General features: G+C 55.1%; 1 protein-coding gene across 1 annotated transcript in view; it reads left to right on the top strand.

Moving 5' to 3' along the window:
• The first annotated feature begins 361 nt into the window (after positions 1-361).
• Positions 362-14007, top strand: part of LOC148152304 (disintegrin and metalloproteinase domain-containing protein 19-like) — a 204748-nt gene continuing 191102 nt past the window's right edge. Inside the window, exon 1 of the mRNA XM_087992338.1 lies at positions 362-534. Within this exon, the coding sequence (XP_087848464.1) occupies positions 430-534 (105 nt within the window). The 5' untranslated portion in view covers positions 362-429. The remainder of the gene's footprint in view (positions 535-14007) is intronic.

Genomic DNA, 14007 nt, shown 5'->3' with positions numbered 1-14007 from the left:
TGAATAGGAGAGGTTTAGAGGACTATGGGGCAAACGCAGACAAGTGGGAGTGGTTTTGTTTCAGAAACTTGGGGGTCAGCATGGAAGAGTTGGACTGAAGGGTCTGTTTCCAAGCTGTATGAGTCTATGACTCCAGGAATCCTGCAGCGAGTAACTCACCTCCTGACTCCCCAAAACCTGTCCGACAAGGCCCAAGGCAGGAGGGTGAGGGAATACTCCCCACTTGCCCCTGGATGGGGGCAGCTCCAACAACACTCGAGAAGCTTGGCAGCATCATGGTGGTGTCAGGACCCCCGGCTCCCAGGGGTCAGGGTGACCCGGTGCAGAGACTCTATCACCTGCTCCTTGTTTTCCAGAGACCCATTCCCACGTCTCTTCAGTTCCTGCAGCAAGAGGCAGCTTCGGGAATTCCTGGAGAAGGGTGGAGGGATGTGTTTATTTAACCTCCCGGACCTGAGCAGGCTGTACGGAGCTGGGCGCTGTGGCAACCACTATGTGGAGGAGGGGGAGGAGTGTGATTGTGGAGAGGTACAGGTGAGGCACCCCCTCAGGGGCAGGGGGGGGGGGAGGGGGGGGGACGGGGGGTGAGGGGGGGGACGGGGGGTGAGGGGGATGAGGGGGGATGAGGGGGGTGAGGGTGGGGACGGGGGGTGAGGGTGAGGATGGGGATGAGGGGGGGAATGGGGAGGGGACTGAGGGGATGGGGGTGAGGGGGGAGGGGGATGGGGAGGTGGGGATGGGGGGTGAGGGTGGGGGTGAGGGGGGGAATGGGGAGATGAGGGTGGGGACGGGGATGAGGGCGGTGAGGGGGGATGGGAGTGAGAGGGGATGGGGTGGGGACTGAGGGGATGGGGGTGAGGGGGGAGGGGAATGGGGGATGGGGAGGTGAGGGTGGGGACGGGGGGTGAGGGTGGGGGTGAGGGTGAGGGGGGGAATGGGGAGGGGACTGAGGGGATGGGGGTGAGGGGGGAGGGGGATGGGGAGGTGGGGATGGGGGTTCGGGGGGTTCGGGTGGGGGGGATGAGAGGGGATGAGGGGGGAGGGGAATGGGGGATGGGGGGTGAGGGTGAGAATGGGGGGGTGAGGGGGATGGGGGAGTGAGGGGGATGGGGGAATGAGGGTGGGGGTGAGGGGATGAGGGGGGATGGGGAGTGAGAGGGGATGAGGGTGGGGGGTTGAGGGGGGATGGGGATGAGGGGGATGGGGAGGGTGAGAGGGGGTGAGGGTGGGAGGGTGGGGATGGGGGGGCGAGGAGATGGGGAGGGTGAAGGGAGGTGGGGGGGATGGGGGGTGAGGGGTGGGGGAGATGGGGGGTGAGGGGGGAGGGTGGGGGTGAGGGGTTGAGGGTGAGTATGGGGGTGAGGGGGATGGGGGTGTGGGGGGGGTGGAGGAGTGAGGGGGATGGGAGTGTGAGGGGATGGGGAAGTGAGGGGGATGGGAGTGTGAGGGGATGGGGAAGTGAGGGGGATGGGAGTGTGGGGGGATGGGGGAGTGAGGGGGATGGGAGTGTGAGGGGATGGGGAAGTGAGGGGGATGGGGGAGTGTGGGGGGATGGGGGAGTGTGGGGGGATGGGGGAGTGTGGGGGGATGGGGGAGTGTGGGGGATGGGAGTGTGGGGGGATGGGGGAGTGAGGGGGATGGGAGTGTGGGGGGATGGGGGAGTGTGGGGGATGGGGGAGTGTGTGGGGGTGGGGGAGTGAGGGGGATGGGAGTGTGGGGGGATGGGGGAGTGAGGGGAATGGGAGTGTGGGGGGATGGGAGAGTGTGGGGGGATGGGGGAGTGTGGGGGGGTGGGGGAGTGAGGGGGATGGGAGTGTGGGGGGATGGGGGAGTGAGGGGGATGGGGGTGTGGGGGGATGGGGGAGTGAGGGGAATGGGAGTGTGGGGGGATGGGGGAGTGAGGGGGATGAGGGAGTGAGGGGGATGGGGGAGTGAGGGGGATGGGGAAGTGTAGGGGGATGGGAGTGTAGGGGGATGGGGGAGTGAGGGGGATGGGGGAGTGAGGGGCATGGGAGTGAGGGGGATGGGGGAGTGAGGGGGATGGGGGAGTGAGGGGGATGGGGGAGTGAGGGGGATGGGGGAGTGTGGGGGGATGGGGGAGTGAGGGGGGATGGGAGAGTGAGGGGCATGGGAGTGAGGGGGATGGGGGTGTGGGGGGATGGGGGAGTGAGGGGGATGGGAGTGTGGGGGGAAGGGGGAGTGTGGTGGGAAGGGGGAGTGTGGGGGGAAGGGAGTGTGGGGGGAAGGGGGAGTGTGGGGGGAAGGGGGAGTGTGGGGGGAAGGAGGAGTGTGGGGAATGGGGATGTGGGGGGATGGGGGAATGAGGGGTGGGGTGAGGGGATGAGGGAGGAGGGGGGTGAGGAGAGTGAGAGGGGGTGAGGGTGGGGGGTTGAGGGGAGATGGGGGGTGAGGGTGGGGATGGGGGGTGAGGGGGGAGGGGGAGGTGTGGGGGATGGGGGGTGAGGGTGGGGATGGGGGGTGAGGGGGGAGGGGGGGGTGAGGGGGATGGGGAGAGTGAGAGGGGGGGTAAGGGGAGGTGGGGGGATGGGGGGTGAGGGGGGAGGGGAATGGGGAGTGATTCCCAAACAAGGCTCTGTTCCAGCTGAGTGTGCCCACCCTGTCAGTGCAGCCCTCCCCCCACAAGACCATCAGACACAGGAGCAGGATGAGGCCACTCAGCCCATCGGGTCTGCTCTGCCATTCGATCATGGCTGATAGGTTTCGTAACCCCATTCTCCTGCCTTCTCCCCCATAGCCCTTGATCCCCTGACTCATCAGGAACCTCTCTAACTTCACCTTAAATACACTCAATGACCTGTCCTCTGCATCAATGAGTCCCACAGATTCCCCACCCTGTGGCTGGAGAAATTCCTCTCCGTCCCTTCACCCAGAGGCTGTGCCCTTGGGTCCGAGTCTCTTGTTCGGATGGAAACACCTTTTCCACACCATCCACTTTATCCAGGCCCCTCAGGATTCTGGAGAGTGACAGCCCAGTGGTGTTATCACTGAGCTGTTTATCCAGACACACAGGGAGTGTCTCCCAGACCCAGGTTTGAATCCGGTGTCACAGCAGTTGAATTCAATATAATGGCTACCAATATCCCAGCTACTTTCATGATACGAAAGTCGGAGGAGTTGTTGACAGTGAGGAAGGATGTGGCAGGTTACAGCAGGATATAGAGAAGCTGCAGAGCTGGGCAGAAAGGTGGCAGATGGAATTCAATGTAGCTAAGTGTGAGGTGATTCACTTTGGGAAGAATAACAAAAAGATGGGGTACTGGGCTAATGGTCGGATACTTGGTAGTGTGGATGAGCAGAGGGATCTTGGTGTCCATGTACACAGATCTCTGAAAGTTGCCACCCAGGTAAATAGTGCGGTGAGGAAGGCATATGGCGTACTGGCTTTTATTGGTAGAGGAATTGAGTTCCGGAGCCCTGAGGTCATGATGCAGTTGTATAAGGCTCTGGTGCGGCCGCATCTGGAGTATTGTGTGCAGTTTTGGTCGCCATACTATAGGAAGGATGTGGAGGCACTGGAACTGGTGCAGAGGAGGTTTACCAGGATGTTGCCTGGTATGGAAGGAAGATCGTATGAGGAAAGACTGAGACACTTGGGGCTGTTTTCATTGGAAAAAGAAGGTTTAGGGGTGACTTGATAGAGGTGTACAAGATGATTAGGGGTTTAGATAGGGTTGACAGTGAGAACCTTTTTCCTCGTATGGAGTCAGCTATTACGAGGGGGCATAGCTTTAAATTAAGGGGGGGTAGGTATAGGACAGATGTTAGGGGTAGGTTCTTTACTCAGCGAGTCGTGAGTTCATGGAATGCCCTGCCAGTAGCAGTGGTGGACTCTCCATCTTTATGGGCATTTAAGCGGGCATTGGATAGGCATATGGAGGATAATGGGCTAGTATAGGTTAGGTGGGCTTGGATTGGCGCAACATCGAGGGCCGAAGGGCCTGTACTGCGCTGTATTCTTCTATGTTCTATGTTCTATGATCTACTACTATCAGGGAAGTAAGGATAGAAACCACCACCCCCTTCCATTTTCCAAACCAGGATTCAAGCCATCCCGTGAGAGATGCGTCTACTCCTGAATTCTCAGCCAGTTCCTCTGCTAAGGTAGTCAATCCCTGTAAGGCCCGAGTAATCGAACCATCAGGCACAGTATTATTAGGAATAAAGGTACAACAGCTTCCTCCTAACATCACACACACACACCCTTTTTCTGCTAAAATCATATCAAGGACTATTCTGTTTTCCCATGCCATCCTACTTGTCGCATCAAGCTGTTCTGATATTCCGTTAACCGCCTCTCTTGTATAATTTATAAATCGCTGTTGATTATAGAAAATGTAATTTATCCAATCTACATTTTTATTAATAGTTACCCACCAAAAGAGAGCTGACTCAAAGCCTGCTGCAATCTGGTTACGAGCCTTGAATTCAGGTACTCCCCTAGGGACTCCTACCGAGTCGAGATAAATCCTGTCATCAAAAGAAGTATCTAACAGTAATCTCTTACCCCTTCCCTTTTTCCCTACTATCTTTTCCTTCTCAAATGCCAAGGTAAATGGAATTGCCAATTGTACAATTGCGCATATCCCTTTCCAATCCGGAGGTAGGGTGGGTCTCAATATTTTTCCTCCACAGTACCACCACAGATCCGCTCGGGGAACCTTTGGTGCTGAGTAGTTCCCTCCCTTCTCCGTTTCGGTAACATTCTTAATCTCTGTACATAATTTCAGCTCCCCCAAATCTCTCGACCGACTCGTACCTCGCCTGTGCATACACGACGTGTGATCTCCAACTGCGGCGGAAAATGTGGGGGGAACTTTTGCATCTTTCTCCTCCAAGGGAGGGAACATCAGAGATAGGGAGGTACAATTCCTATCATTCCATGCAGTCTCATCCTGGTACAGGGCTATCATACATTTCATGCCCTTCCTGTCTCGCTTCCACCCGAGCGGAAAGGGAACCACCTGGGCCACTGGCCTACCGGAGGCACATGCATAGCAATTGCTTTTGTTCAGACTTTTTACAGTATACTTTACCCATTCAACCCAGGCATTTGCATCCCCGTACCTAGTTTCTATCTCGATGGTCTGTTTCAAATCCTTTACCTCTATAATTTTTACTACTTTAGGATCATCGGGAGGGGTGAAAGGTTGTATCTCATTACCCAGTAATTCTACCCATTTTCCCTGTCCTACGCTAATTCGAAAACAACAGCCCACGAACTCCTTCCCATTTGTTTTCAATTCAATCCCAAATGTTTCATTTAATTGTACCTGATAGGTGCCCCCCCCCCAGAATTGCTTCGTGCCATGTGGTTTCCCTTATCGTTAAGTATATTGGGTTAACACTTCTTATCGAGACAATCGCGAGCTGGTCGGAAGGGGGCCCGGTGTACTGTGATGAGACCATTATACCAAGTACCATCCCCAAGGCCAACCCCATAGGACTTAAGATGTATCTCAGAGCTGCGGTACTGTCTTTGATTAGCTACATCCCCACAATTTACTAAGCTGCATGCATCAGTGTCTATTACTTGTGGATTATCAGACTCAGGAACTGTTAAGAACACGTATGAAAATAATGTTTGACACAATCCCAATACTAAGAGACCATAACCCTAAGCACTCCCAGCATTCTAAAAATCGTGTTCAAGCACCAAAAGACTTAATATGCAATCCTACAGAAATAACCCTGTGCTCGCGTCGCCACTGTATAATCAGTTACTCAAAGTCTCTTTAACCTTCTTTAAGAACAAATCTTTAGTTTCTGGGATTGGCAGTGGCCAGAGATAGGAACCTCCCGAGGACCTGGGACAGTAGGTATTAGGGAATAAACCACGGCTTCCTGTGGATTCAGAGCTGCCTCTTTCGTTACCTCATCAGCCAGTAATGTAGCTTTCCATTCTTTAATTAACAATGAATTAATGCAGTCATGTTTTATATTAACCAGGAATCAATATGACAGGTCACTGAGACTGTGGGAAAGGATCCTGCCAATTAATATTGATTCAGGCTAACGCAATAGATTTATTGTAAATATTAATTATTAATTATATATTATAGAAATATACAAATCATTATCTGTAATTCAGGGTGGAAACGCAACAAATGACCAAAACATTTTAAACGGTAATCGTGCAGTTCTGTTTGTTTACCAGTCACTCGTGCTTTCTCACTCTGTTTCTGTCATTGTTTTGCTCGAGCACATTCATTTTTAACAACCTCGACAGATTCCATCGCACCATTTGCAGTTATTTCAGTCCCAATTTGGTGGCAGTATCTTGTCGTGAGCACAAAACTGATTCTTCATGCCTCTCATCACAAAACTGTCGCCATAATCCAATTAACTCTTTCGTTCCCCCTGCCTCGGGCTTAACATTTAAGGATGACCGTGCTGCCCCCCTATCGACTAGGAAAACTCCATCCTCTTTATAAAGTCCCACCTTTAAATTTATCGAGGGTGCCTGGTGGGTCCCCGGGGGCAGGAACCCCTGACACCCCTATTTCTCATCAATGTTCATAAACGGCACTGCCTTTACTCCCTTTTTCAGATCTGGACACTCTCTCTTAAAGTGACCTGTCCTTTCACATAATAACATCCCGCCTGTGGGGATTTCCACTTGGATCCTTGTTCCTGTCTCCCAGACCCCTTCACATCTCCTCCCCGACCATTCCAGTTTCTTTCTCCTTTAGTTTTGTCCTTTTCTTTATTATCTCATCAGCCGTGAGCTATCATTATTTTTGCCTCTTGTTTCCACTTCTCATGTTACGTTGCCAGATCAATTGCTGACCCGATTTAACCAACTGAACAGCCTTAGGGCCACCTAATGGCCGTTCCTCATCACCCAATGTTTTATTTACACCTTGAGGACGTTTTAAAGAAATATTGCAATATTTCTTGCTCCCCATAACTTCAAATACCAATTCATCAATTTATGCTTGTCTAACTTTAAAGCCTGTTCCTAATTTGTAAATATATATTTATATATAAATTGGAAATTCATTTAATCAGTCTTTAATATTTAAAATGTAAAATGCATACAGATCCCAACTTTGAAATCCACTATAATTACCTGGTTTTAGTCCCTTAATTTAAGTCCAAAATTAGTCTTCTTAAGTAGCCCTGACCAATCGTTGCTCAATTACAATACTATAGGTTGTGAAATAATCAGAGCTGCCTTAAAAGAATTTGTCTATTCAAGTTAAAAAGAAACTTCTAATGCATGAACAATGGCCGAATCCAAGGTCACAGATATTAACCATAGGAGTTTGTTTTTACTACAATCTAATGTTGAACTGAAACTTCAACTGTCCTCCAAAAATCGCTTTTATGTAAAGTTAGAAACTGACAGTAAGGCAGTTATGACCTGTAAAAAGAACAGGAGTTAACATTTTATTTCATAATCTGTAAAATCCTTAACCTTAAAAGAAATCATGTTAAAATTTCCATAATAGAAATCAGATTCAAAACAGTCCTGGAACTCAAGCTCCAGGGAATAAAACACAAACATTCAATCACCAACAAACAAATGTTCACTCAAACCAAATCACAGAGGGTTAAACTTCCTACCAGCTGGACAGCTCTTCTCTCTCTCTCTCTCTCACACACACACACTCACACTGACACACACACACACTCACACCGACACACCGACACACACACACACACACACACACAGACACACCGACACACCGACACACACACACACACACACACACACTCACACTGACACACACACACACTCACACCGACTCTCTCACACACCGACACACACACACACACCGACACACACACACACACACACACACCATATCTCACAGACACGTTCTGAGCTTCTCACAACAACACCTCTAGGTGCTCCTCGCTTCAGCCCTCTATCTTTTGAATATTTTTCTGGATGTCTGGCCCTGATTTAGTTACAAAGTGTACCCTCAGTAGCCCTTCAGCAAGTGGTCCTTCCGACTTGCAGCATAATCTGATCCCTCCTGACTGTGAGGCCGTTTCTCATTGACATATAAATTCAAATATGTACAAACCCAGTCTTTGTCCGACCCGTACTTTGGCCAGAAGACAGCGGGACGAAGAATGGATTCCTTAGTCCATACAAAGCAACAATAATTAATCATCTTTTTCCCTTGTACAAGTATTATTTTTCCGGTTCCACAACTTCCTGCCGAACGGACTTTCTGGAGGGATGTTGTCAGGGACCCCGCCTCCATTTCTATTTGTTTTTCAGGGGTTTTTTCCTCACCCACGGCACAGCCCATATTGAGTTCCTTCGTTAGTCCCTTATTAACGACTAAAACTCAATCCCGGCCACCAAGGCAATACTTAAAAGTCAATTTCCTTGCCCTGGTCTGTGCACAGAGTTGCCTGGCCCCTTGTTGCCGTATTTTCTATCGGCCTCCTCTCACTGTCTGAATCAGATGTCTCTCTATTGTGGATCTGGACCAGTTCCCCAAGGGAGCAGACCAATCCGCGACACAGGACCGCTCCTCAGTTGGGAACGGGATGTGTCTTCCCAGTGTCCAGGGCCAGCTGCTCCCCCCATCGATGGAAGAATATCCCGGACAGCCCCCAATTGTGAGAAACGAAGCTCACTCACTTCAATAATTTCAGTCCGAGACAAGATCTGAATCAGTCGTGTCATTTATTTTGCTCTTGCAGGAGGGTGTGGTTCCCACTGTCCACAAGGCAGGGACACACACACACACTGAATTACACTAGTACACAACATTCATATCATTTAGTTCCTATTCTCTCCTCCCATTGCTCCTCCCCTGTTTCTCTGAGACTGGCGCCCATTACTCCTGTCCATCTCTTGCCCTGTCTGTGACAAAATGCTAATTCTGGCCTCACAAGGCCGTTTGGCCACATCCCGCTGGACAGGGGGGATAGGAAGCACCAGTTCCTCTTAGTGAAAAGGTCAATAACAAGGGGGTGTAATTTGAAAGTGAAAGGCTGGAGGTTCAGAGGGGATTTTAGGGAACTGTGTTTAGCCAGAGAGTGGTGAGGGTCTGGTACACGTTGCCTGAGGGAGGTGGGAGATAGTTGAGGAGAGAACCATCACAACCTTTAAAGAATATTCCAGGCGCTGGGCCTGACGTGGGTAAGAGTATCTGGTGGAGGGTGTGGGAAATGCACACGAGGTGGGGAGAGCAGCAGCCACCCTTCAGCACCCCATCGGGTGGGGTGGGATGGGGTGGGGTGGGGTGGGATGGGGTGGGGTGGGGTGGGATGGGGTGGGGTGGGGTGGGGTGGGGTGGGGTGGGATGGGGTGGGGTGGGGTGGGATGGGGTGGGGTGGGGTGGGGTGGGGTGGGGTGGGGTGGGGTGGGATGGGGTGGGATGGGTTGGGGTGGGGTGGGATGGGGTGGGGTGGGGTGGGGTGGGGTGGGATGGGATGGGGTGGGGTGGGTTGGGGTGGGGTGGGGTGGGATGGGGTGTGGTGGGGTGGGGTGGGGTGTGGTGGGATGGGGTGGGGTGTGGTGGGGTGGGATGGGGTGGGGTGTGGTGGGATGGGGTGGGGTGTGGTGTGGTGGGATGGGGTGTGGTGGGGTGGGATGTGGTGGGGTGTGGTGGGGTGGGGTGGGATGGGGTGGGGTGTGGTGGGGTGGGATGGGGTGTGGTGGGGTGGGGTGTGGTGGGGTGGGGTGGGGTGTGGTGGGATGGGGTGGGGTGTGGTGGGATGGGGTGGGGTGTGGTGGGGTGGGATGGGGTGGGGTGTGGTGGGGTGGGGTGGGGTGTGGTGTGGTGGGATGGGGTGTGGTGGGGTGGGATGTGGTGGGGTGTGGTGGGGTGGGGTGGGATGGGGTGGGGTGTGGTGGGGTGGGGTGGGATGGGGTGGGGTGTGGTGGGGTGGGATGGGGTGGGGTGGGATGGGGTGTGGTGGGGTGGGATGGGGTGGGGTGGGGTGGGATGGGATGGGGTGGGGTGGGATGGGGTGGGGTGTGGTGGGGTGGGATGGGGTGGGGTGTGGTGGGATGGGATGGGTTGGGGTGGGATGGGTTGGGGTGGGGTGGGGTGGGATGGGGTGGGGTGGGGTGTGGTGGGGTGGGATGGGGTGGGGTGGGATGGGGTGGGGTGGGGTGGGATGGGGTGGGGTGGGGTGTGGTGGGGTGGGGTGGGGTGGGATGGGGTGGGGTGGGATGGGGTGGGGTGTGGTGGGGTGGGATGGGTTGGGGTGGGGTGGGGTGGGATGGGGTGGGGTGGGGTGGGGTGGGGTGGGGTGGGATGGGGTGGGGTGTGGTGGGGTGGGGTGGGGTGGGATGGGGTGGGGTGGGGTGGGATGGGGTGGGGTGGGGTGGGGTGGGGTGGGATGGGGTGGGGTGGGGTGGGATGGGGTGGGGTGGGGTGTGGTGGGGTGGGGTGGGGTGGGATGGGGTGGGGTGGGATGGGGTGGGGTGGGGTGGGATGGTTGGAAATAATTTATAAAACAGACATAGTCTTCAAATACAGAAACAAAATCGGAACTAACTGGAGAAACTCAGCAGGTCAGGCAGCATGTGAGGAGACAGAAATCAGAGTCAATGTTTCAAGTTGAGTGACCGTTTTTCAGAGGTGTACGCAGTGAGGTGTACGCAGTGAGGTGTACGCAGTGAGGTGTACGCAGTGCAGTGTACGCAGTGAGGTGTACGCAGTGAGGTGTACGCAGTGCAGTGTACGCAGTGCAGTGTACGCAGTGAGGTGTACACAGTGCATTGTACGCAGTGAGGTGTACACAGTGCAGTGTACGCAGTGAGGTGTACACAGTGCAGTGTACGCAGTGAGGTGTACACAGTGCAGTGTACGCAGTGAGGTGTACACAGTGCAGTGTACGCAGTGAAGTGTACACAGTGCAGTGTACGCAGTGAGGTGTACACAGTGCAGTGTACGCAGTGCGGTGTACACAGTGAGGTGTGGTGTACGCAGTGCGGTGTACACAGTGCAGTGTACGCAGTGAGGTGTACACAGTGTGGTGTACGCAGTGAGGTGTGGTGTACGCAGTGAGGTGTACACAGTGAGGTGTACGGAGTGCGGTGTACGCAGTACGGTGTACGCAGTGCGGTGCGGTGTACACAGTGCAGTGTACACAGTGCAGTGTACTCAGTGAGGTGTACACAGTGCGGTGTACGCAGTGAGGTATGTGCAGTGAGGTGTACGCAGTGAGGTGTACGCAGTGCAGTGTACGCAGTGCGGTGTAAGCAGTGCGGTGTACGCAGTGAGGTATGTGCAGTGAGGTGTGGTGTACGTAGTGCGGTGTACGCAGTGCGGTGTACGCAGTGCGGTGTACGCAGTGAGGTATGTGCAGTGAGGTGTACGCAGTGCGGTGTACGCGGTGCGGTGTACGCAGTGCGGTGCGGTGTACGCAGTGCGGTGTACGCAGTGCGGTGTACACAGTGCAGTGTACGCAGTGAGGTGTACACAGTGCAGTGTATGCAGTGCGGTGTACGCAGTGAGGTATGTGCAGTGAGGTGTACGCAGTGCGGTGTACGCAGTGCGGTGTACACAGTGAGGTGCGGTGTACGCAGTGCGGTGTACACAGTGAGGTGCGGTGTACGCAGTGCAGTGTACACAGTGCAGTGTACGCAGTGAGGTGTACACAGTGCGGTGTACGCAGTGTGGTGTACGCAGTGAGGTGTATGCAGTGCAGTGTACGCAGTGAGGTGTGTGCAGTGCGGTGTGCGCAGTGCGGTGTGCGCAGTGCGGTGTCCGCAGTGCGGTGTCCGCAGTGAGGTGTCCGCAGTGAGGTGTCCGCAGTGAGGTGTCCGCAGTGAGGTGTGCGCAGTGAGGTGTGCGCAGTGAGGTGTGCGCAGTGAGGTGTCTGCAGTGAGGTGTGCGCAGTGAGGTGTGCGCAGTGAGGTGTGCGCAGTGAGGTGTGCGCAGTGCGGTTTACGCAGTGAGGTGTACGCAGTGCGGTGTACGCAGTGCGGTGTGCAGTGTGCGCAGTGCGGTGTGCGCAGTGCGGTGTACGCAGTGCGGTGTGCGCAGTGCGGTGTACGCAGTGAGGTGTGCGCAGTACTGTGTATGCAGTGAGGTATGCGCAGTGCGGTGTATGCAGTGAGGTATGCGCAGTGCGATGTACGCAGTGAGGTGTTACGCAGTGCGGTGTGCGCAGTGAGGTGTGCGCAGTGCGGTGTACGCAGTGAGGTGTTACGCAGTGAGGTGTTACGCAGTGAGGTGTACGCAGTGAGGGGTGCGGTGTGCGCAGTACGGTGTACGCAGTGAGGTGTACGCACTGAGGTGTGTGCAGTGCGGTGTACACAGTGCGGTGTGCGCAGTGCGGTGTACGCAGTGAGGTGTGCGCAGTGCTGTGTACGCAGTGAGGTGTGCGCAGTACGGTGTATGCAGTGAGGTATACGCAGTGCGGTGTGCGCAGTGAGGTGTGCGCAGTGAGGTGTACGCTGTGCGGTGTACGCAGTGTGGTGTGCGCAGTACGGTGTATGCAGTGAGGTATGCACAGTGCGGTGTACTCAGAGAGGTGTACGCACTGAGGTGTGTGCAGTGCGGTGTACGCAGTGCGGTGTGCGCAGTGTGGTGTACGCAGTGCGGTGTGCGCAGTGAGGTGTGCGCAGTGAGGTGTGCGCAGTGAGGTGTACGCAGTGAGGTATACGCAGTGCGGTGTACTCAGTGCGGTGTACGCAGTGCGGTGTGCGCAGTGCGGTGTGCGCAGTGAGGTGTACGCAGTGAGGTGTACGCCGTGAGGTGTACGCAGTGTGGTGTACGCAATGTGGTGTACGCAGTGCGGTGTACGCAGTGAGGTGTACACAGTGAGATGTACGCAGTGCAGTGTACGCAGTGAGGTGTGTGCAGTGCGGTGTGCGCAGTGCGGTGTGCGCAGTGCGGTGTGCGCAGTGCGGTGTCCGCAGTGAGGTGTCCGCAGTGAGGTGTCCGCAGTGAGGTGTGCGCAGTGAGGTGTACGCAGTGAGGTGTACGGTGTACGCAGTGCAGTGTGCGCAGTATGGTGTACGCAGTGAGGTGTATGCACTGAGGTGTGTGCAGTGCGGTGTACGCAGTGAGGTGTACGCACTGAGGTGTGTGCAGTGCGGTGTACGCAGTGCGGTGTACGCAGTGCGGTGTGCGCAGTGCGGTGTACGCAGTGAGGTGTACGCAGTGCAGTGTACGCAGTGCAGTGTACGCAGTGAGGTGTACGCAGTGAGGTGTACGCAGTGAGGTGTGCTCAGTGAGGTGTACGCAGTGCGGTGTACGCAGTGCGGTGTGCAGTGTGCGCAGTGCGGTGTGCGCAGAGCGGTGTACGCAGTGAGGTATGCGCAGTGCGGTGTACGCAGTGCGGTGTGCGCAGTGCGGTGTATGCAGTGAGGTATGCGCAGTGCGATGTACGCAGTGAGGTGTTACGCAGTGCGGTGTGCGCAGTGCGGTGTTACGCAGTGAGGTGTTACGCAGTGAGGTGTTACGCAGTGCGGTGTACGCAGTGAGGGGTGCGGTGTGCGCAGTACGGTGTACGCAGTGAGGTGGACGCACTGAGGTGTGTGCAGTGCGGTGTACACAGTGCAGTGTACGCAGTGAGGTGTACGCAGTGAGGTGTACACAGTGAGGTGTACGCAGTGCGGTGTACACAGTGAGGAGTACGCAGTGCGGTGTACACAGTGAGGTGTGGTGTACGCAGTGCAATGTGCGCAGTGTGGAGTACACAGTGCAGTGTAAGCAGTGTGGTGTACGCAGTGAGATGTACGCAGTGCGGTGTACGCAGTGAGGTATGTGCAGTGAGGTGTACGCAGTGAGTTGTACGCAGTGCGGTGTACGCAGTGCGGTGTGCGCAGTGCAGTGTGCGCAGTGCGGTGTACGCAGTGAGGTGTACGCAGTGCGGTGTACGCAGTGAGGTGTACGCAGTGCGGTGTACGCAGTGCGGTGTGCGCAGTGAGGTGTGCGCAGTGCGGTGTGCTGTGTGCGCGGTGCAGTGTACGCAGTGAGGTGTGCGCAGTGAGGTGTGCACAGTGAGATGTACGCAGTGCGGTGTACGCAGTGAGGTGTACGCAGTGAGGTGTGCGCA

This window comes from Chiloscyllium plagiosum, unplaced genomic scaffold (genome assembly GCF_037043375.1).
Source record: "Chiloscyllium plagiosum isolate Xiang-an unplaced genomic scaffold, Cpla_swu_hap1 HiC_scaffold_1, whole genome shotgun sequence".
Classification (NCBI taxonomy): Eukaryota; Metazoa; Chordata; class Chondrichthyes; order Orectolobiformes; family Hemiscylliidae; genus Chiloscyllium; species Chiloscyllium plagiosum.
The sequence above is the reverse complement of the archived record's forward strand: the minus strand, read 5'-3'. Positions and strand labels throughout refer to the sequence as shown.